The sequence below is a fragment of the Centrocercus urophasianus genome, unplaced genomic scaffold, assembly GCF_019232065.1.
Source record: "Centrocercus urophasianus isolate 14NV4802_14NV808 unplaced genomic scaffold, USGS_Curo_1.0 seq_21, whole genome shotgun sequence".
Classification (NCBI taxonomy): Eukaryota; Metazoa; Chordata; class Aves; order Galliformes; family Phasianidae; genus Centrocercus; species Centrocercus urophasianus.
In genome coordinates this window covers 6682488-6707264 of record NW_024884767.1, presented here as the reverse complement: position 1 = coordinate 6707264, position 24777 = coordinate 6682488, and the positions used below count along the sequence as shown (strand labels likewise).

General features: G+C 40.2%; 1 protein-coding gene across 9 annotated transcripts in view; it reads left to right on the top strand.

Moving 5' to 3' along the window:
* The window catches only part of FAM172A (family with sequence similarity 172 member A), a 254889-nt gene that overhangs the window by 205216 nt on the left and 24896 nt on the right, over positions 1-24777 (top strand). For 5 of the 9 annotated variants that reach the window (XM_042823124.1, XM_042823122.1, XM_042823121.1 and 2 more), the window contains one exon: positions 13455-13631. The exons of 3 other annotated variants lie outside the window; for them this stretch is intronic. In XM_042823124.1, the coding sequence (XP_042679058.1) occupies positions 13455-13631 (177 nt within the window). Of the gene's footprint in view, positions 1-13454; positions 13632-15113; positions 15273-24777 lie in introns of those variants that run through there. One more of the 9 variants, XM_042823126.1, reaches the window with a different exon arrangement.

The window sequence follows — 24777 nt, the reverse complement described above, 5'->3', positions numbered from 1 at the left end:
TTAATTTTGTTGCAGAGCTGCCAGAAGAGGCCAACAGTATTCACTTTCCAATCTGAGGGCATGGAGACTTTTCATGCACTGCAGACCCATGCTTAAGGAGCAGTTTAAATTCTGTTCTCTGGTTTGCTAAGGTCACAAGCCTCCCTGCCAGCACCTCTTGCTGCACATTTTTTGACATGCTGGCATGAGTCCACTGAAGATCTACAATCATATTTATTGCTATCTTTGGAATAAGAAACAGTGTTTTTGGAATATAGCACTATATCCTCCCTGCTTTTATTCAATCAAATAACGCTAAATAGGTAATAAACAGACATTTTATTATTTCAGGCATACAAATTATCTTAACAGCTGTCAGTAATGCCTATTATATCAAATCCATGCTCATTGCTGTGATTGGACAACATGCAAGAATCAGAGAAATGCCTAGCAGTGGCATAGAATTGATTTTAACATTCCTTTTCTTTTTCTATGTCACATAAATTTATTTGCAACATGGAGGTTAAATTTGTATCACATTTGCCTTCTTAGCACCTTGCCCTCAAATTGCTAATTTAACAGTTTTCTGACTGCTCTGACTAGCTCTGAGCTGAGAAGATTAGTTTCCCAACCTGTGAAATAACCAAAAGATGAGAAACATGGAGCTTTGTGGTGCCATTTTTAGAGGTCCTTTTCGCAGTATATTTGCACTTTAAACTTTGTCCTATCAAAGAATGTGCCTATATTTGTGAGGCCCAGTTTTCTGTGGAAGGACTTGTCATTTTCTGCCAGCAACTGATCTATTCATGTTAATGTGCAGGAACATTTAACTGACTTGTTTTAAATGCATTGTGATTATTACGTATTTATTAAAAGCAAAAGGAAGCAACTGCTTTTAACTCATGTTCAGATGCTGATTGTTTATGCAAGTAGTTTTAAGTAGAAAGCTAATTTGAATGGACATGCTGCATTTTTAGATTATGACATGAGAACCCTACTCAGTGTGATAACTGTTTATACATTATGAATGTTTATTTATTCCAGGAAATACTTTGTTTTGGCCAGCTGATTTTGCTTAATAATATTTGTTAAATTATGTTCCAAATTTTATATGAAAAAGTGAGTAGTTCTCACATTATTCCTTTTGTTTTAGGTAAGTGTAGAAGTCATACCTACACCATTTTAATAGAGAAACAGCCCATGCACTTAATAGAGTAAACTACGAAGATAGTGTTCATTATTGCTGCTGTGAGTACAGTAGTCAGTCTGAAGCAAATGTTCAACCAAGTGCCCATCATTATCTCTAAGGATAAAAAAAGACACGCATTATTGTTTGTTTAATGTATGTGCAAATAAGGCACTGCATTGTAAAAATACTTACTAGTTCATCTGAGATTTTTATGTTAATACAATTTGAAATTATATATTATAAGATACAATATATGTGTATATACCTTTTACTACTTATAAATAACACTCATGTATTTGAAGTCTGAGGTCCAATTTTTTTACTGTTAGATACCTACATGAGGATCTGTTAGAGTCCCATGGAGAGCTTTCACGCCTGATAAGGGCACGCCATAGCTTTGCTAAACAGAATAGGTTATTTTTCTAACTGTAATTTCCCTCTTTGCCTCCAAGTGGTCAGTGCTTTTATGCTGGAGTTTAAATGATATTCTAAATCAATTGTTGAACTCAGAGGAGCTTCCCTGGCTTTTGAGTGCTCCTGCTGGGCAGGAGTCGGAGCAGCACTGTGCTGACAGAAAGTGCCGATGCTGGGATGGGAATGCTTTTCTAATACAACTGTGCATATGGAGTCTATACAAAACTTGAGAACACTCGCTCCCTAAGAGCTGATCTCACTTTGCCATACTGGGGTAAATGGCCTTTGAGGACTTGCGGTTACCGTATTAAGTTAAAATATTTGTTATTTGGGAATTTGGGAACAGAAGTCTAGTCATCTTCTTATGTAACTTGGTTCATTTAGTGAAAAGTATTCCCTTTCCAGGATTTCCCCATAAAATCAAACACTTATAAGATAATGACTGAAGATTTCCTAAAGCAGTACATTGCTAGAGCCTTACAATAAGGCATGAAAGAGCTGCAAGGTACAAGTACTGCATTTCAGGAGTGCTCTGGACGTTTAGAATTTTGAGTGTTTCCCCCTATTTACTGCAGAATTCATGTGTTCTGTATACAAACTTAGCGTAGCTTACGAATCTTGCAAATTCCTGTTCATTACTGGGACCTGATTTGTCTGCCATAAAAACCAGAAGTAACATTCCTGTTTTTGTGGCTATTGCATCAGTCTTTCTGCCTTTGGAGACTACTATTTAAACCAAGGACTGAATGTGAAGTAATAGCAAGTGCCTAAGTGTACTTTTTTTCCTGCCAGCCAGTAGTCACAGGTTGCTGTCTTCAAGCCAGAGCAGCAAGAGCGTGGTGTGAGCAGGGAGATGGGTTGCAAATTCAGCAGTAAAAGGTATGCATGCATAAAAATGATCAGTGCCTATATCTCCCCACATCCTTGTATCTTTGTACCAGGATAGTTCAGAGCTCAGAAGTCAGGATCTTTTGTCTTCATTAAAATGACATTTTTTATAAGTATTTCTTTAAAGATGTATTCACAGCTTGCAGTTTGCACTTGCAGACAAACAATGTTATCTTGGTAACACTGTTCCCAGCAATCACAGGTGGATTGATTTGTCATCATGCAAAGCTTTTATCTACCATGTAAAAAATATTCCCCATATGAATGAGGAAATAGAAATTGATTTTGAATAGCTATTCTTTCCACACACAGGCTCTTTTGTTATACATTTTGTTAATTCTGGTATGATTTTTATGCACTACATCTTTTTTTCTAAACTTTTCTACTGATTTACTGCCTGACTTTGTTTGACGCTGCTAAATGATTTACTGAAGCTTTACAAGTGATATTTCAGTTGCCAGAGAGACTTTAAGCTGAATGCTGTCCCCAAATATGATACAATATTTTGTTAGCATTAATATGGATATTGATGCAAAATCAGTGCAAATAGACTCCACAACTAATCCCACACTCCCTCACTCAAGCCTACTGGCAGCAACACTAAGTTGTTTCTTTGATTTCAGTGCTGAATATGCAGTATTTATGTGGGGTTACACTTCACTTTATATCCTTATTTTGGAAATCATTACGTCAGTGCACACTGAAACTATTCTTATAGTTAAATCGCTTTCAGCTTTTTTGTCAGATTGCTCTTTGACTTACCCATGTTTTGGGGTTGACTTTGATTTGTGTAACAATTTCTTTTGCAAAACATTGCACCCACTTTTTGAATGTGCCAAACATCTTGAAGCTTGTCATAGCTGAAGGTTCATAACCTGCCACAGGCAATGCAAACCGCTGTCTAAAAGGGGAGAGTGCATGTCACGTGCACAGGACTGTTTGGCTGAAGGTCACAGTTGCACATATACAGATGGCTCTGGAAAAAGTGCCTGGCTCCAGTGCACTATTGGGCTGTAATTAGTGTAACTAACAACTAATATGAAGGAGCAGAACAGAGGTCACCACAAGACTTCAAAGGTCTTAACAGGTTAAGGTTGGAGGGCAGTCTATCCTCTGGCTTAATCTGTTGCCATATCTTCTGAGATTTGTTGAAATCTTCACTGACCTCTGACCTCGACGTGTTGCCCTCTCATAATTTACTGGTCACATGCCACTTTCTTTATTTCTGTCCATTTGGACACGCATGGGTCTTTGGGAATGGTGTCTCCCCTTTCTGTTCAGATACAAATGTGCACAGGTAAAGAGCTTTTTGATGTAGGATGGGGATTGTGAGTTAAGTCTTTAATGTTCTTGCTCCGCTAACTCCAGGCTTATTGGAAATGATTGTTTTGCTGCACTTTTGATTGGTAGATGACGTTTGACATGTAGAGCAGGATCAGGCTTAAAATCTAGCTATTGAAATAAATTGGGTAACATGTAGTTGTTTTCAGAAGATGCTAAATGCCACACTTTCATGAACTGATTTATTTACCAGCCAAGGATAATTCTGTTTATATTCTCAGTAAACACGATTGCTTGAGTTTGTGACTCAATGAGAGCTTGTCTTGTGGGACAAATAAGTAGATAATCCATCACAGCGTTTTAGTATGGAGATGAAACAGCCATCAAGGAGACCACCACCATACTGCTCTGCAGCTCACCACCATGGCTAAGCATGACAGCTGTGGGGAGGAGAGTGCTCTAGATCTATCGGTGAAGCAGCACACAGCAGACAACTTGCCTGGACCGAACTGAGCATGAGTTTAGTCTTCTTTTTAACTGATTAAAACACTTTAAGAGCCACCAAGAGGGAGAGAACAGCCCAACATTAAAGTTCACTAGCGGGAAAAAAAAAAAAAATCATTGAAGGATTTCACAAGCAACGACACTTGGATGGTATTTGGGAAATCTTTTTCTTTCAAGACAGTCTTGCGATTAACTATGGGAGCAGTACATCAAAGCTGCACTGACTTCAAAGCTCTGAACCACTTACAGCTTCCAGCTATTACTAAAACCTACTGCTTCACCTTGCCAGCAGCTCGTATCAGCTGCCTCTGCTAGTTGCACCCTTCTACTTCCTGCCTCCTGATTTTGGGGAAAGGAAAAAAAAGCAGTTCGTAAATTAAATATAGCTGAAGCAATGTCAAATGTGGGGAAAAAGAAATAACAACAAATGGACCATCAAGATGTTAAAGATTTAGTACAGACTCAACAGTGATTTGCATATGCATTTTCTCCTTGGGCGAGCTCTAATGATGCCGTCTGTATGGAGGAAGTCTCCTGACTATGGTGTGTCCCTCTATAGAAGTCCTTGAGTGAAAAGAGCAAGTGGTACAGACTAGTGTTTGGTTCCAGATGTTAGCTATCAGATAGGGGGTTCAGTATAGGAGTCCTGAGAGGTGGACAGAGTCAGCACTGGTGCTGACTTCATACCAGCAGAGCTGCCTTGAGACCCCAGCAGACCTTCACGTACTGATGAGACAGATCTACAGTGTCCTCAGATTTTCACAGACATACATTCAAACGCATCCATATGGTAAACCTGTAAGCAGTCTGCCAGCACTGGGCAACGATCACCATTTGTTGCTGCAAAATTATTGATTCTCCAGCATTGTCAGGGGGGACTGTAAAAGCAAAGTTTGCATATTTGCCATTTTTGGAGTCCCTGAAAGAGCTCATTTGTAATAGTAGGGGACTGTATTACATCCTCTGAAATGATATGAGAAAGCTGAAGTGTACTAAGTAATAATGTATTGCAATATTAATATTATTCAACATTTAGAACTGTTACATTATTATTTTCTGATTGGGAGCTTTATGCCCAGGGCTTTCAAAATGGTACATTAATCTCTGAATAAAATTTTTCTTGCAAATGACACATTAATAGAAAGTGAGGAACAAGTGTGTTTTATATAACAGTTTATATGTTCAGTGCAGATCAATGACATGCTCTCTAGAGCTAAATACCATTAATCCATTTACAGCTGCTCACCAAAATGAAGAGAAATTACCAGAGAGCAGCAGATCCCTCCACCACCCTGCATAGCCTTGCATTTTGGAAAAGCCAGCCCCCATGTCCTGTTGACACAGAGGCCCTTTGGCAGCTGTCAGCCTGGCTCTGGGATGGGGCACTCTGGTGACTTCACCCCAAGACCTTGCAGATGGCACTGCACGGCACAGGCCTCGTGCCTACCAAGGGCTGTGCCATGGCACAGCCTGCGTGGCCTTCCAGGAGCTGGGTGTGAGGGAGCTGGGGCTTGCTCTTACATCTGAAAGAGACACACGTGTGTTCTGCCTGGAGAGGGGGCCTCTGCTTTTAGCACGTGGAGGTGGGGGAGGCTTCCTGACAGGCTGATGGTGCAATCAAAATGTCAGGTTATTTGAAACACATTGACACAATAGGTATGACTCCCTCTGTGAATTTGTGTATTGTTCTGTGTGATGGATCTTCTGAAAGAATGCATTTCACTGTAACACACTGGAGAGTAGGAACAGCACAGTCATTTGAAGTTCATTGTAAGTATAGGAGGACACTGTTTCCTGTCCGTATGTTAAACTTGGTGTATTGATTTTTTTTTTTTTTTTTTGCACAGCTTGCAGCATGGAAATGTGATCTACAGCTATGGCTAGGCAACCTAACCACATGTGAATTTGTTAAGTACTGCTGGATTAGCAGGAATCATCAGACTGTGCAAGTACAGAGGCTTGACTTCTGTAACTCTCTATTTATGACTAAATCAATTAAAATAACAAGTTTTGATTTTATTGGCTGTAAATGAATAGGCAGAAATCATCTACAGAGGCCGTTGTTTTACACCCTGCTTTTTTTCGTGGCACAAACACCCTTCAATTTTGCCACAGTACCTAAGCAGGCAAAGCTGCAGCTGGAGTTGGGGGACAGACGTGAATATCAAACAAATGTATTTAGCTACTGTCTTTCACTTTACTGCATAAAATTCAGAAAAGTGTAGTGCATTTCTTGCAGCTTTTAATCTAAATCTGCTGTCACTTTTCTTTCTATATTCTTTGCCTGGTTAATCTTTTGTTCCCTTTATGTAAAAGATACTAAGATTACAGAAGCTGTAGTCTGCATTTAAATGCGGTTGTGATGCAGCCATGCAGAAAGCACTCTTCTGATGTGAGGCTGGTTTGCTCTTCTCCCTACATTATTATACTTCCTTAAACACCTCCATTATACCATTCGCCTTGTTTGATTTCAAAGAGTACAGCAGCTGCATCACATGGGTGAGTTGTAGCTCCACTGAGCAGGCTACCTGTGGCTTCTCAGAAATGCTAATGCATTATCTGCTGTGTTTGTGAAATTTTCTGTTTGCTGTTGGATTTGGGAAACCGCTCTGCAGCTCTAGAATGAAAACAGTATAAAGTGCAGGACAAAGAAAGTGACCACAGGTATTTAGGGGTTTGAAATTATTGCCGTTCACCTTCTGAAAACTGTTTCCACCAAAAAGAAATAAACTTAAACCAAATGGTTATTTGAGGGCAAAGGAAAGCTGACGTTACTCCTGAAGAATCTCTTGAATGCAGTCTCTCTGAGTCATCTACAAAACCATGTGGACTAATGCCTGGCTTATCACTCAGAGTTTACTGGGAACTAATCTGTTCAAAATGTTTGGAATAAGCTAAAACCTGGCTTGCTCATCTAATGAAAAAGGTCAAAACAGAGAAGAAAGTGGCACTGGTTTGTGTTAGGTGACACTGTGCCCTGCTTGTCTAATTTGATTACACAGCCACTGAAGCCCCAGGCAAAGCTGATTTTAGCTATAATCAGCTTCTTAACCTTTTGAGAACTAACGTAAACACTACCTACCAGTGGTTAATTATGTTGCTCAGTTACACACAACAAGGTGCAAAGGTAAGAGTGTAGAACTACAGTAACACATGTTGTGACAAGATTACTGGAGGGGATTAAAGTTGTCTGTGTCTCATCTGTGCTTATTGATTTCTTTCTCAAAAATTAAAGACAGATTATGAGCAGGGAGCATCAGTACATCAGTTTTATGCAGCATTGCCCTGCTATGCTGCCATATCTCCTTCAATTCCTCCTATGTATGAAAGCAGAGATCTAGTGTGTGTTGGCATGGTATGGGCATGGATTTGTTAATTTTTAATGATTTTAGATTAACTTTGTTCTAATTCTTTATCAGTAATAGATCATACACATTCCCTTCCTCTATCACAAACATCTTGCAGAAAGCTTTGGAAGTTCTCTTGGCAGATAGACCATGTCCATTTGAGACATCTGTCTCTACATGGAATAAATGGGATGAACTTTTATTTCATTTTGCATGCACCATATCCAGTAGCATAAGAGCTGAGATTCAAAATCTGACTCACTACAGAGCCTGTGTATCTCGGTTTCCCATGTTGTTTATTTCATGCAGTCCCTGTATTTTGCAAGGAAACTGGCATCTCCATAAAACTTCTAAATTTGTGGCGACTTGTAAGCCAACAGACTTCCAGTGAATTTTAAATTTTCCTGTGCTGATCCTTGGTTTTTATATAAGGAAATATTGATCTACTCATCTTCTTATAAAGTTACTGCTCTTCCATACTTTTTCATGAGGTAGTAAACTGCATCTTTATGACCTTTCCAGTCTACAGAAGTGGAATTAATTTGCTCTCTTTGTGTCCCACTGTTTTTTTGTCAGCTATATCTCTCCCACATGCTTCCCATCAGCCTCTTTTGTGATGTGCTGTGATAGCAAATGGCTTAGGTGGGATGTAAATGCTACGGAAACAGTCAAGCCTTCATTCAGGTATCAACTAAGACTAAGAAAGCCATATTAACTGGAGTTAGATAAACAGTAAGACTGAACAAAACAATTGTTCACAAGAACAACAATAAATAATAACACAGCACATGCACACATAAATCTCACTCACATGTGGTCCATTGCGGTCAGGTACAAGGTCAGAGTTGGTTTCCTTTTCTTACAGTCAGTAGCTAAATGTGTTTGCTGTACACATACTTGTCTCTGGCAAGGTTACAGTGTGTTGAGATGAATTTGGGCGGACTGCTAGATTCTGAGTGTCAAGAGAAGCAGCAGATCCACTTAGCTGACTGCTGCAGTGCCAGCATGGTGGTGAGAGGACATTCATGATCTAGACAGGAACAAGAAATAGCTCATCAGCTTCTGCATATGTTAGAGACTAATTCTTCATCTCAGGTTCCATCATTTTCTCTGGGAAAGGGCATATGCATAGAAAACAGAGGCTTAATGTCATTGCTTTGAATTTCTTGCAAATTCTAGAGTTTCAGCCTTTAACTGTAGAGTTCATTGTATGTTCCAATGACCTGTCAGGATCTACAAGTTATCGTGCATATCTGTTCAGTTTCTGTGCCCTGCATTTCCAGCAGGTAAAATATGAAGGCAGTTCTGCTGGCACAAAGGTGAGCTCATCTGCAGGATGCTGATAATGTTTTCTAAGGTTTTGTTTGGAATGCATTTTCCCTATATAGCTGCAATATAAATCTTTTTCTATCCTACTCTAACCGTCCCAGACTCTTTGATTGTATTTATAGTGAAAAGAAAAAAAAAAAGTTCTAGTACTTGTTGTGTATGTCACTATAGCACTAGTTGCATTTCCTGAAGGGGGAGAAACTTCGTAGCATAACAGGGTGTCATTATTCTGCAGCAATGGGATATTTTTCCTCCCTAAAAAGAAGTGGGATCAGATTCACTCTACTGGTCCAGCTGTGAGAGCTGCATGGAAATGGCAACTGAGACAGGTCTGCAAAATGCATCAGTCTCCACATTCAGGAACAGCTGTCCTTGTCCTTCCTATTTCCTCAACTTGTTCCAGCTAAGGAGACTTTACGCAAAGTCTCTGCCACATGAGTACCTGCTTTGCTCCAGAATTATTATCTGGGGACTGTTTTTGTTGGGCTAATTGTGTTGGCCAGTGAATGAGTGCATGGCAACAAATAGCAGTAAAGCAACAGAGATGGAGAAAATGGAGTCTTTTTCTGCCAGAAGGCAATTTTGGGGCCTTTGGCTTGGTAGACAGCTTAGCTTCTGGAGCACATGGCAGTGACACCAGAGTTTGGCTGCATCTTAATGACTTAGGTAACTTTTTAGATTGCTCACAAAGAACACTAAAGGCTGGGTTCTGTTACTGGGTACTCACAGAAGCACAGACAGTGCTGCTGCTAGCAGCACTGCAGCACCAGCACTACTCATGCCTTGACATAAGCAGCAGCAGCAGCTCTTCAGTCCCTCTTTGAGGGACAGCCTTTCTTCCTGTCAAATGCCATGAGACATGAAAGTACTGCTGCTCCTGACTGCGTGTCACACAGTACTGGGATCACAGCCACAGCAGATTTTGATCCAAATCTAGCAGAAGTGGAACCCTGAAGAAGAGGAGTGTGGCTTGTGAAGGGTGAATTTATCAGAGGCTTCAGAGCAGATCACAGTAGCAGAAGTTAGGCAATACTTCCCTTTCCCCCTAGAGAATAAATCACTACCATTTTCATAGCTGACAGAGAATAAGTCAACAGTGACACGTTGCTGCAGAAAAGACAAACCTTTTGATGAAATATCTACATAAGCCAATGGCTTGCCGAACATCAACTGGGATACCACATCACTGATGAAGGAGGGGAAGAAGGTGGAGAACCTCCAAAAATAGCAGCAAAAATACTGGTAGAAGTCCAGAAAATGTGACTTTCTGGAAAAGATTGAGAGATCTGAGAAAGCTTAGCCTAAAAAAAGGATTGAAAGAAATAGCATGGTAGAAATCATCAAGTGTGTGAAAGCCTAATGTGAAGTAGAAAGGAACAGTCCGTTCTCAGTGTACTTGGTAAATAGTGCAAAAGCAATAAAATTGAATTGCAACAGGAAGAATTTGGATTAGGATTTAAGATAAACTTTCAAATTATATGGCTGGAGGATGCTGCCTCTGTTCTGGAGGTATCCAGGTCAGATAGATAGATACGTCCGAGAGATCAGCATAGGTGCAGCTGATCTTGCTCTGAACCAGGGCTTGGTGCATGTGGTCTGGAGACATTTGTTTCATGCTTGTTTGTCAATGACTGCATAAATAGGCAGAAAAAAAGCACAGAGGTTCTCAAGTTCATCATTTTTTGAGTTGTTTTTATAGTTTTGGAACTTTCCTACTTTTTTTTCAGAAGACGTACTGGAGACTGTGCAGTTCATTCAGGCAAAGCAGCTGAAGTAATGCAGTATATAAAGTGTTTTTTTTTTTAATATATTTGCATAAGCAATCCTTGGGTGAAAGTTCTGAGTTTTGTTTTCTGAAGTGCACATTTTGGGTAATGTTATCTGTTGATTTTGATAGGATGCAGAGAACTGACAGTTATTATGTCCTCCCCAGTTTGACATCCAGGAGCAAAAGTAGGTCTGTTAGGAAGTGTTAACCAAGAGAACGCTATCCCTTGTCATTGGTTTTGATGTCTGCAGTGTCCCCGCACAGGGTATAAAACAAATATGTCACATTGCTTAGGGAACAACTACATTCTAGGAATAACTAATAAGCTTTAGCAAAGCATTTATAAACACTCCATTTACAAATTCATTTAGTGCTTACATACAGTAGACAGATATCTGGATTGCTTTGTGAATGTGCTAGCTATATTTTTTGAAAGCATTTATAACCAATGTTATATGTAATACATAAATAAACCCTTTGTGCAGCACAGTAAAACCCATTTTATTCATGCTAATTCCAGAACATTTTCAGGCAAGTGAATTGCGGTGAATGAAATTAATAAAATAAGCTGATCAGTTTGCTTCTGATCTTACAGCTCGTAAAGAATTCTTTGCTGAGAACACTAGTACCTCTAACAGCAATTGTGTGGGCTCTAGCCAGCTTCATTTCCAGTTTGCTTCCAGGAAAGAGAGGAGCACAAAAAATCTCTTGCATTTACAACTTTTTCTGAGGGCCAGGGAGTGGTTTGAAATAGTAATCTGGCTGAAAAAAGAATTATGGATCTGATCAAAATAGTACCCTAGGAACATCTATTTTTTTCTTTTCCTTCCCAGAGGTCAGGTCCCAGAACTCGTGGGAGTTTGGACAGTGGGGATGCTTTAATAAATGTGTAGTGATAAAACTGCCAGATTGAAGGTTTCTGAAATGCTACTGTCCAAAATCACCAGCCATGCCTAAAACTAGTAATTCTTGACAGAACATACACTCTCAGTATGTGACTTTTAGCTGCAGGAGGCAGAGCATATGCTTCCATGCCAAAAAGTGGTGCTTTTTAATTGTATTTGTGTCATAACCTCTTTTACTGCAGTTTTAAGTTCTTTTCCTATTTCATTCTTCAAGGCTTGCCATAAAAACCCAACTGCAAAAAAAATTTGAAAGCCTGTAGTTTATTTAAGAACTTCTGAATCTATAATGGATTCTTTGCATTATAGGCTGGTACGATACTCAGTAAATGTAGTGACATTTTAATCACCTTTTTTTTAAGATTAAATAAGAGAAGGCATTGTGGCCCTGAAGGGTTTGTCTTTAGTTGCTTTGTTAATTCAAAATATAACTCCTCCTAATGAGCTTTGTATGATTTAATGAATCAATCCTGAAACTTCTGAGCACCCGGAGTTCCCATCACTTCTCAGTACCATTGGGACAGCAGCAGTTGGGTTACTTTTGAGTTCTGCTGTTTCCCAGGGGCAGTGAAATAAAAGCAGACAGCTAGATGCACTTCATTAATACTAAGGTAAAGAATCAGGTTGATTCAGGGGGTTAACCCCCTGACTGGAAGCAGAGGAAATATCTCTGCTGTCATCATGCAGGTATACCTTAAGCTTCTGTGATTCACAATCTCTTTCTCTCTTATTTCTGTGTATTTATTGCCTAAGGAAGCTGCAGAAGTAGGCCTCCTCGCCCTCTGTGTGGTGACAGCAGATTTGTTTTACAGGGACTGAGCACAGAGGGGGTTAAAATCCATTTGGCAGAGACAAATGGAAGAGTTGGCGTTGGAGGATCTGGTGGGAAGGGGAGTCGGTCTGCCAAAGATGTAGCTAATTTATTAGATGGACCAATTGCTACGGCTTGCTAGAGCCTTATCTCAAATCTGTACTTGCAGATTCTAAAGACATTGCTTTTTCTGTGTGTTATACCTCCTTGCTCTAGATTTAATTCAATTTAAGAGTTGTGAATGATGGTATTGGGTACCATATGTAGAATCTGCTGTTTGCCTATCAAGATGGTGATCGGGGAATCAGCAAGTTATCAAGCCAGCTCTGAGCAAGTGCTTTCCACAATATACATTGCAAGTATTAAATGTAAACAACTATTCTCATTAATGATTTTATAGTAAATTGATGGTGGTCTGTGCTTTCTTTAGAGACACTGCAGTTACATGATCAATTCCTGAGCCTGCAGAATCTTCTCATTACCCCAGCTTGCTGTGAGTGTCCTGAACCATGGGGGCATGTGCAGCACCATGCGTGCTCACATTACAAAATCAGGATGATCTGCATTGTATAACAAACTGCTTCATTCAAACAGTAACTCACTAGCAGTTGTTATAAACACAGTTACAACTGAAGAGAAGTCTTACCAAAATAATTCTAAATTTGCCTATTTGTTTTGATAGACAAGTTGAATATGCAAATAAATTGTGTATTTCATACTCTGTCCCAAGCAATATAGGAAATTAAGAAGTAACGTGAAGTAACTTAGAGAGTGTGTCCTAAGATACAGAGCTCTTTGTCATTGATACCAAAGCCAGAGTTGTTTCTGTCTTTGGGTGAAATTATATACAAAACACAGAATTAATGTATTTAAATGGGGGTACTGCCCATTTTCTTAACTGTCATCCTCAGCCATGAATAGGTATGGAAAGGTGACTGTCCAGCAGTGATGGTGCCACAGACCTGATCTTCTCTTCAGCTGCAAAAGACGCAGTTTTGTGTTAACACGCTGAGTGTGTTTATTCTTGCCCATTCATCCCCAGGGCCAGGAGAAACACAGGGAGGAGCAGCACCTTCAAGCACTAGAGCTGAATCTACAGGAAGCCCTGAAATATGCTCCAAGTCTGGAATGGTTTTCAGAGCTTGTGTGGACATATTGCAAGGGTACACAGAAATGCTTGTACTAAGACTGCCTGTTCTGCAACAGTTTGGACAACGAGGTATTTCAGTTTTGAGGGTTGTAAATTGATTCCTCATTGTTTGCAGCACAGTCGCAGAACACATTTGCAGTGTTATCAGTCCCCTTGACAGTCACCAGTTTAATTTCTTCACATTTTGTTGTTACTTGCATAACTTTCTTATATGTTTAGCCTATCACTTGGTGTGGTGTTTTTTGTCCAAAGATAATCAAGGGCTTAGAGTAATAATGCTCATGGTCCATTTTTCTCTATCTTCCTGTTCCTTGTCAACAGGAGGGCTTGCTTGTCCAAAACTTTCCTTATTTAAAGGTGGTTTTGTTTCCTCACAACTCCCAAGATCTCAGGGCGCATCCTGACAAAAGCACTGACTCCTTGAGGCATCTAATAACAAACATGAACTGCTTTCCTTAAAAGCCTGCAATAGGGAGGTGACGTCCTTTGGGTTCGTCAGGTCGTCTTAGCATGTTGTAGAGCTTAGGTTGTCTCTCTGTGTGCCAGGTGCAGCCCCAGAGCTGGGTTATCATAGAGTTGTGATGAGGTGGGTGGTGCGTTGGGATCTCATCAAGTTACAGATTTCAATAATTAAAAGAATTCTGTTTGTGTTTTGCTGTTCTTTAGTGCTGAAACACTATGGCTTCTTGAAAAGTTAGTATGCTTACTCTGTGTAAACATGAGTGTTGAATGGATGATGAGGTACTGGGATGGGCTGCCCAGAGAAGTTGTGGATGCCCCATCCCTGGAAATGTTCAAGGCCAAGCTGGATGGCACATTGGGCAGCATGATTTGGTGCCTGGTTGGCAATCCTGTCTGTGGTAGAGAGACTGGAATTAGATGATCTTTGAGATCTCTTGCAGCCAAAGTCATGCTATGATTCTATGAAAGTCTGTAAGTAGGAGATCAAAAATAACAAAGTTATGAAATGTGCATTGTACTATGTGAATTGAGTAAAACAGATGCAAACTTGGGATTTTGTGAGATGTGCCACATGTCTGCTGGACTGGAGAGTGAGAAAGGAGGAGGCCCTAAATTCAGCAGGCCATAACTCAGAAGTGGTAATACAGAATAGTTGTGTGCTCTGAGGCTATTTACTTTGGGAAAGCATGCAGCTCTTATTGCTTCTTAAATACCATTGCAGAACTGGTCATAGAAAGGCACTGAGCCAGGCGCTCTTAATGTGTACAGCCACGCAAGAGCCATGGGCAATGATAGAGATATAAATTTTATGTCAGGTACTTGGTTATGAAGCAAGAATGCCACTGCTTCGTCACATAAATGTAACCCATATTACAGGACATTTATATTTTGTGGACATGAAGCCACATGCATACACAAAACGGAGAGTACTAGGGTGTAGAAGATCTGTTTATTTTGGAAGTAGGAACTACATTAAGAATATGGCTTTAGCAAAACCATAGCCAGCTGCAATGAAAACATCAGCTGAAGTGTTGGACATTTACAGAGGAAGGAAAAGAGAGATCTCATTTCTGTCCCTGCTGGTAATAGGAATGTTCAAGATGACAGGATCTGGCCCTGCCCATGCTGGCATTACGTATCTGATGGAGTGAAACTGAAGCACCAAGAGTGATTGGAAGTGTGTTTGAAGATGTGTAACCTGCATCGGACCATAATATTTACAAATGAGAGACTGAATAGGTATTCACTACTATGATCATTTACAGCAAACAAGTAAACCATGTGATACCCCTTGAAACAGTAAAATAGAAAAAAAATTAAAAATCTATAATTTTAATCAAAAGTTTGTTTCAGTCATTGAAATTCTGTTATTGCTGCTTACAAACATTAAAGTCAATCAAAACATCAGTAGCTTGAAAGATCAATATTTTTAATATGTTTGCATTGCAGCACTGCAGATTTTTGGCTAATGGATCTCACCCATATTGATTTCCATGGGAAATGTTAGTCTGATACTGAAATAATTAAAAAAAAAAAAAAGGCAGGGATTATTGGTTTGGAATTTTGAAGGAGATAGAAGTATAAAAATTGGTTATTGACTGAATTGCTTGGGGTGAATGAACCTTGGGCACTTGCAATAAACTTGTAGCACAGAGTCATTACTGCATACCACCTTAGTCCCTTAAACCTAAAATCAGTCAATAACCTATTATAACAATGCAAATTGTGGTGAAATAACATAGCGGGTCCTTTTCAAAGCAGCAGGTTATTCATAAGCATCTACATACATACATGGATGGAAGTATTAAACCACCTCTAGAATATTCACAGTAGCTCATTTTCAAGTTTGTTTTAATGTATTGAGTTTGTTTGTATGAATCTGAAAGACTTGAATTGACATAATTGTTTGAAATAAGATTAATGGCTCAGCAGCTACTGAAATGAATAAAAGTATAACAAAATGCTATGTACAAATAGCATAAACAAGTATATTCAGTATTGTCTCAGTTCTGGGCAAACGCTGGGTAGCTTTTTTTTCCCATCTGTGCTGTTGCAGGGGTAGGAAAACAAAAGCAGAGACCACCTTGAACCAGCAGATGCTCTGCAGTGGGGCTGTGCTCACCCTTTCCCCTCTGCTGCTCCCTGCAGTGTCCATGCTCTTCATTCGCCTCTCCTTCCAATGTGTTGTGATTTCACTTACACAGCATATTCTTCTTTTTTGAAGAGAGGTTTCTCCTTAACCCTGGGAGCTGTGCTCTGGGCATTACACTGGTGAAATAAATCATTTCTCTGCAGCAGAACATACTCTACATTCCCAGCCAGGGGCTGGATGAGTTTACCTGGAGAAAGCAAGGCATTACTGGCTACAATACTAATTTTTATGCACAGTTAAGTGAAACATGTGAGCAAAGCAATGCCATGCAATTTCTGCTTTAAAAGTGCTCTGACCCTCTGTTCTGCTCCTCGCTGCGGACTGGCAGTGCAAGTGTTTCTGCTAAAAGTAGGTACTGCAGTATGCAAGCTGTCGAGCCAAATATATTTTCACCTGGGCTGTATGAATATTTAACACATATATACTAACACAGCGATGATAACTCAGTGCCTGTGATGCTATGGAAAAGGCATTGTTCTTATATTTTATTATTAGAGTTCCTCCTGTGGATATTTTCTGATTTCTTTTCTCTGATTTGTTGCTCTGCTCATAGCTGACAGGAAGAAAGCGAGCTGCTCTGCAACCACTGTTGTAGGTCAAAACCTGAGGAAATGCACTAGCAGCAGAAAGCTGCAGAGGCAGGAAGGCAGGATCAGCAGCCAGTGCCTTGGTTTAACTACCGATGTCTGACAGCAGGCAGGTTACTGCATCCTGATGGAGTCTCAGCAGACTGGCACCATTTGGGAATAACTCTTAATGAAGTCTAAAATTTCTCAGCAAACTTGTTAGTGGGAGTCTCGTCATTGAGAAGCCACCTCTGTAGTTACTCTTTGAGTCACGTAGTTTCTGAATAATTAACATCCTCCCTCTTGCTGGAGCCACGTATTTAGGACAGATGCTGTCATTGCGGGTAGCAATCCCAAGGTGTGAGGCCACTCCTGTCTGCAGTGTTGTGTGGGACATGGGATGGTCATGCATTGTCCTCTCTTCATTTTGCCTGGACTGGAAGAAATTTCACTTTTTAGATTTTTTTATCAGTTTTTGTGGCTTTCCAGGTTGATATCAGGACAGCATTTCAGACTAAAGCTTCCCTTCCTTGCTTTTCACACCTGCTGAAGGATGCCTCTCTTCTGTTGCATTCAAGAAACTGGTAGAAAGATGAGGAGTGCTTCCAAAAAAACAAATAAGGGAAGATAATATCATCATTTGTAAAAGTCACTTTTTCTTGCAGCTTAAAACTTTTTCAGTTAATAGAAGTGAAAATTTTACCTTTCTTCCTTTTTAGAAGCGAAGGCTAAGTATGCCCAAGGAGGTAAACAGATAAAGGGAGATGAGACTTCCTCCATGCGTGGAACTCTAAGTTTTATCTTTTCATAGTGAGAAAAAAGGAAAAGGTCTATAGAACAAGTAATGGAGGGTATCCCAACATTTTTTTTCAACATGATTTTCCTACCTTTTGCAATTCAGAAGAGAAAAAAAGGTACCAGTTTGAAGTGGAAAGATATTTCCTGAGGAAAGCAAACTGAAATAATGCCCCTCTTCCTCAAAAAAATGCCACGTTTTTTTTTCTAAAACCTATTTTAAAAAGATAAATTTTACAAATTCTTGGAGTTGCATAGCAACTGTGTCCGAGGAAGAGTCGAAAATTTGCAAGTACAAAAGGAAATGTCCTGGCCAGAGGATTCTGAGCACAGATTTCCACACCTCAAGGATGCCACCTGTACATGGAGCATGCTACCAAAGAGCATTACGGTGTTTTAGCTTCATAACTGGGCTTGACATGGGTATTGCGTGGCTATAACTTTATGCAATGCACTACAGATCCAGGAAGCATTCTGTTTGATATATTTTTAAAATCATATCTTTTTAACTTTATTTCCTGAATTCCATGGTCGTATGTAGAACTGATCGTAATAGAAAGATTGCTTTGATATCCTCACGTTTCAGTTACAAAGATATTGCAAGCTGCAGTTATTTCAAAAACACAGAGTAAAAACTTGAAAGTTTCTACTTGAAACAAGTAGAACTCCCAAAATATGGGGCTTCTCATGGAGGAGCAAAACTTATTTATTTTCCCAGAGCAGAATCATGCTCCTGAGCACGTATCTTAAATCTGTAATCTGATTGTGTATCCTACAGAAACAAATCCTCTTCTAGAGTGTACCGTGTCTACCTACACATAAATTAGGAAAAGAAGCCGGTACATCAGAATTAAAGCTGTACTGCCTTGGGATTGTAATTTATCATTCTTAATGATAGGTAGACTTGTGGAAGTTGACAAATGTCTGTCATCTGATACAGAGAAATTTAGTAGACTTGCATACTTTAGCCTTGATTGTCAAAGCCCTGCTCCACAGAGTTGTGAGGAGCTCTTGGTGATGAGCGAAATAGATTTTGCTAACTGAAATTCTGACCAGAACCTGAGGACCTTGAAGAGGTAGCCCGAATTCCAACATATGTGTGGTGACAGCATACTGACAATCAAGAATACAGCTATAGATAGTGTCCTTTCATGTTTTGATAGTACAGCTATATTTCTGTCTGGGAGGTTCTGCTTTCTAGCAGTGTTGCCAGGTACCATCCATGCATTACAATTCGAGTCTATTTTTGAGAGTAGAGAAGAATTCACTGAGCTGGCTTAGCTTTTTATTTGCAGTAATAGCATTTCTTTTATTACTCTGCAGGTGAATTATGACGGAGATTGGCTTAAGGATTTGGAAGATATAAAATGTTTGGTGTGGCCTTAGTTCAGGAAACTACTTGAAGTGAGGTGCTATAGTACACTGAGACACCACAGTGTCTCACTGAATTTAATACAGATCAGGGGTGTATAACATCATGCAGGATTGATGCATCAGTCTTATATATTGAATTTAATGCACAGTGAAACCTGTGGGGGAATTTAGGCCTAACAAGCTGAATTTTCAGATCTGTAGGCTTTATTTATGTGTATAATTCTGTATGAGCAAAAGAGTTTATTCTGAACATAGTTTCTAATTTCCTGCTGTGTAATGCACTAATACTTCCATAATCAAGTCTTCCCAGGCAGTTAGTGTATATCTGAGTAAGGTTGTTTTAAAATGAACTAATGGGACACTGTGGTAGTTAGTGGATATTAGTATTGTTGCTGTAGTAAAAGGCAGAAAAAATAGCAGCTCCATGACAACTGTGCAGTGTCATGAGCCTGTAGTAAGGGTTGTACTTTAAGCTAAAAGTAAGTGGGATGTCCCCACTTAAACGTTCCTGTGTCCCTACTGCAGGAGAGACTGGCAGAAATATTAAAATAAATGAGTAAATAAAGAGTATTGATCTTGTATTAAATCAGTATCTTCTTGAACTCTCTGCTGAGTTTTGGAAAGGTAACAGCTCTCTTTAAAACAGGTTACAGACCAAGTGTATTGATTGTACAGGAGCACTGTGTTGCAAAAATGCCTCTGGAGGCATGGGTGCTGAGTGGTCACTGCTCACGCTTGTTTCGACACCCCCACTCCCTCTTTCTGTTGCAACAGGGGAGAAATTGGTTCCAAATGTGTTTTCTTGACCCCCTACTCCATACATGTTAGCACCTAACCTTAAACGATGTTTCTACAGTCTCGCCTGTATTTACAGTGATTATATGCATAATGTACCATATTATTGTCTGGACTTCCTGTTTAATCAGTACAGAGCTTCTTACAAGTGCAGCTGAAAAGGGCAAACAAAATTAAAGCTTTATATACCAAAACAAGTTTGATTTGCTAAGCTCCCAGCATTCCAAAGTACACAGATTTGTTCCACCAAGTTTTGCGATGGCTTGCAGATGGGCAATGATTAATCAGAGAGCTAACTGTGAAGTAGTTTGCAATTAAACTGGAAAGCTCTGAAGCATGCTAATTGAATCAGAAAATTAGAGACACTGAGCAGTAATTGGCTATTTCTCATGCAGCAGGTGCCAGGCCACTCATCTGTGGAACAAGGTATTTAAGGCACATTAGCACTAGTAAAAATACTTCTTGATATGGAACAGTTAGATTTTCTGCTCATTTTCACCATGGATGTCAAAACACACAGCTGTGATGTCTAGTGCTCACAGTTTGTGTTGTAAGAGTCTGAGCAGGGCCGTCACCAACCTGCATACGCACCGTTTCAGATCAGGCTGAACTTGGGGTGCCAGGGTGCTTCCTAGCCCTGGCAGAGCAGCAGACCTATCTTTAGTCTTTATTTTTGAGGTGAAGCTCATGGGTAGCTGATGGAGTGCTGGTGATGTGCTGCAGGGTCCCACAGCCCCATCCATCCCACGGTGCAGGGTGCACCCAGCTCCTGCTCCCTGAGCCTTCCTGTCTGCCTTCTGGGCTCTGCTTGAGAGTGCTCTGTTCCTCAATCCCTGCCAAAGAACCAGGAGAGTGTTCTGTGTGCACTGCTTGCAGATACAAACATTGGTGGATCGTGAGTCTGCGGTCACATTAACGGGATGCAGTCACTTCTGTCTCATTTCTGTGCAGGTTTAAAAAAATCACAAGTTTCTAGTTGAATATTAGTTGGGAGCATCAACAGTATAAATCTAATACTGCTGTGAACAGAGTAGATGCATAAAGCCGATTCATATCACATCTCAGCATGAGTTTATATCTTCTAATTAGTACCACCATTTTATAGACAGCACACGCAATGAAAGTTTGTTTGCTGTGCCAATGGGGACTGGAGCTCACACAGTAGCTTTGCTATGGCAGAGTGATGGTGCTGCACGAGCACAAGCGGCTTGTAGCCCGAGCAGTAGGTAACCAGAAAAGAGTGGGATTTTAATAAGTGGAATGGTGGAGGGTTTTTACAGTGATATAACCATTTTCAAATTAGACTGGGTGGGATGCATGATTTCCTTCTTCGTAACTAATTAGAGCTTGGTAGGCTTATTAGTGAATAAAAAAATATTAAAATAGAAACACACTGCATCATATTGCTCCAAGTATTGAGCAGCAGAACATTACAATATTCAAATGCTAATCATATCACTTAGCAGAAGACTGCAGAAAGTAGTGTATTTGAACTGAGACATAAATTATAAATTGTAAACAGTGCATAGGGGATATGTTATAACTGTGTCTCATTTAAATTAAGGCAGAGAGTTTTCTCTGAAGCAGATTATGTGCCTTCATTAAGTTTTAAAGTCCCCTCTATAATGTTTTATTAAGATCGCTTGGCGCAGCATTTCCCACACTGGATGTCAGCAGCACATCCCGGTGAGGAGACCACAGCATGGAGGTGGTTCAGGAGCATCACTGTGCTGCTGGCTCACTGCACCGCCTGCATGCTCTGCAGCTCAGTGCCCGCAGTGACTTTCCACCTGCCACCCCTCCCCAAAAATCCCGGAACCTTTCCTTTCTGCACTTGAATGCAGCTCCAAAACATTTACATGATCAATGTTTGTTGCTGGAGGGATAAAGTTTGCTCTTCCATGGACAAGTGAGAACGTATTGATCATTTTATTCTATTTGCTATTTCTAAATTCAATATACCTCTGGAGTCGATAAGCGAGATCGAGAGCATACTCTTTTTTTGTGTGCCTGCTTGTAGCTTGTTCTTAAGATCCAAGATACATTTTTGATTAATCACGAATGCTCTGGGGTCATGGAGAGCAAATGTGTTTGTGGAGTGTCAGCTGATGCTGTCAGATAAATGTCTTAAGCTTAGCCAGGGTTCGTGCCCCAGCTTTAGGCTGTGCCAAATGTCTCCCCTTGTTGAGGAAGATAACAGCTACACTGGAGGCGACTGAGCTGTTTGTTCACAGGAAGGGCTGACCTTGCCATATGGGGCTGTGCTCGGGTGAAAAAAGCACGGGAGATGTTTTAATGGAAACTTGAGAAATCTTAGCTTGCTGCCATTCCTCCCGTGAGACCCAACGTGCACAGTCACAGCACATTGCCCTACTGTACCAGCACTCCTTGATGGGTGTCCTCAGAGCATTTGTGTCTCCCAAGGAAAGAGGAATGGTGACAGGGTACTCCTCAGTGGGCAGAAGCCCTTCTGGCAAAATCAGATTCTTCTAGCAATGGCCTTGCGGGTAGTTTTGCCATTCATGCTGGTTACAGGATGATTTTGTGTTCAGGTTTCTCACATCTCCGGCAAGTACTGGCTCATGGCCCTGACAAAGGATGCTCAGCAGAGCTGCCCCATATCCATTGCATGTTCTAGGAGTCGGGCTGAGCTCATCAGTAGTGATCTGTCCCCATAACTCACCAGAAGATGTAGGTAAGGAGTAGTGACACGGCTGCTAAACTAACACCTGGAAAGCTCTTCGTGCTGAGGCTGTTCTGCAGTGCTGAAGGCAAAAGGATGGATCATATGGTGGTGCATAAATAAGTGAATGCTCCCAGGTCTACTTGTGGGCATTCATTAGGAGCTACCTCAAACTGGTGCTTTCTCTCCCTGCCATCTCCCCAAAAACATGTTTATTCTTTTTTTTTTTTTTTTTCCAAACGTGATGCTCCACTTTTTCTTTCCTCTCAAGAAGTTCGTACTGTCATGGGTAAATCATCAGGGCTAATTAGACTCAATAATGCTGCAAAAAATTTCAAAAAAAGATATAACACATCTGTCATGAACTCCCACCAGATCTCTTGGAAATGAGACATTTTTAATATTTTATGCTGAACACAAAATATCTGGAGGAAATGGTTTTATATGCTAAAACAAAACCTTCAGTGTCAAACGTGTAATACTGTCTAAGCAGCCCCTTGAATGCTGCTGTTTCAGATCTCACCACTTTTAAAATGTAAATTTCATTTAAATAAAATGTATTCTGTATTAAAAAAAGAAAAAAGTTGTAGGCAGTAATGAAGAAAGTCCATTTTATGTCTGTCTGTAGGAATGATAATGTCTGTTCCTGTATTGGGTGGCACTCCAGGCTTCAAATAAAATTTCAGTCTTACAAACCAGGAGAATTGCTGTTTTTTTCTTAATGAGATGTTTTCAGCTAATATCTGAATAAAATTAATGCAAATATTTTGCAGTTTAAACTAATTTTAGCTAAACCTCTAGCTGCTTTTGTCCTAAAAATATTTTTGTCTTCCTTAAAACAATATTTAACATAGAAATTTGAGTCATATTCTCTCACTGTACATTATTAACAGTTAAATTTTTCTGCCATACATACAAGGAGGAGAGATCATGACTGTGGAAGCTTGTAATGTGTGAAAGTTGGGTAAATCCCTGTTTTATGTTTATTCTTGGTGTCAAGTCACAGATTAATAAAAGTACTAACCTGAATGACGAGAAAAGGTACTTATCCAAATTCCATAAATCCCAGTAAGTCATTCATTTAACTACCTAGCCTGAGACACATTCTTTAAATAGATCTGTAATCCTTATTAAAAGGAGAAGCATGTCCTGCACAGCACATCTGCAAGTATTTCTCCTACAGCATTGTTCCTGACACACAAAATTGTCTCTCTAACCAATATGGTGCTTGCCTGCACCATTTCTGTGTCTTCTCCCTTGGACAGTCACCATGAATGACCCCCTCATGTATTTCCAGCTCCACTATGTATTATACTGCATAGCGCTGTCCTGTAGGGCCATGCATGAGACAGGGACTTAACACTACATGTCCCACAGGTTTCTGAGTTTCCATACCACAATGAAAACACGCACCAAATTCTGTTCAAGTCTTGGTGGTCCCCTGTGTCAGCTTTGGGAAAAGTCTAAGAGAAAGAGATAGAGACGGAGACAGAGGCAGAGGTAGAGGCGGAGGCAGAGGCAGAGGCAGAGGCAGAGGTAGAGGTAGAGGTAGAGGTAGAGGTAGAGGTAGAGGTAGAGGTAGAGGTAGAGGTAGAGGTAGAGATACTTAGGGCTGTCCTGAGGCTCAGCTCAATTGGGAAGGCAGGATAGGAAAGGTGAATGAGAAAGTACAATTACTGATGGAATTAAAGAAGCTACAGAAGGCTTTAAGAGCAAATTTTGTCAGTGTGGCTATGCTGAAGTTCTGCTATAAAAAAAGACCCAGGTCTTGCCTCAAATTATTCTTTGCAGGGATGCAGCGTTATGTGGGAAATTAAATATTCAGATTAGCTGCTGAAATTATGAATTACATACCATGTTATTGTTCATTCCTGATCCTGTTCTTTTTCTTTCTTGTTTGCAAACTGTCTTGCTGAGTGTGAATTCCTTCAGCAGCTGCTAGCTCAGACCATAACTAGCTAAAAGTAGGAGGCTAGGTCACATGAAAAATTTTAATGGTTTAAGCAGTGTACTGTACATGAATTTCTCTCTCATTCGGAAAGGTTTATTCAGCCTTAGAGAGCAGATGAGAACAACTTTTGTCCACTCAACTTATTTTGACTTTGTCCAGAAAGCAGTTGTGCTAGTGGGGTTAGTCCAGGAGTTGAGTTTTGCCCATGGAATGTACAACTTGGGTGCTTTGGGCAGGATAATGAGGTCCTCTAGCTTCTACTGGGTCATTATGAGCATGTTCTGATCAACCATATCTAGTGACAGAACTCGATGTGTTTCCCAGGCACCATTCACCTGCCCTACTTTTTGATGATGTTGTGTTGGGTGCCATCTCATTGCCCTTATGTCTTAAAGTTAGTCATCTGCTTTCCTTACAAATAGCGTCAGTTCTGTGCA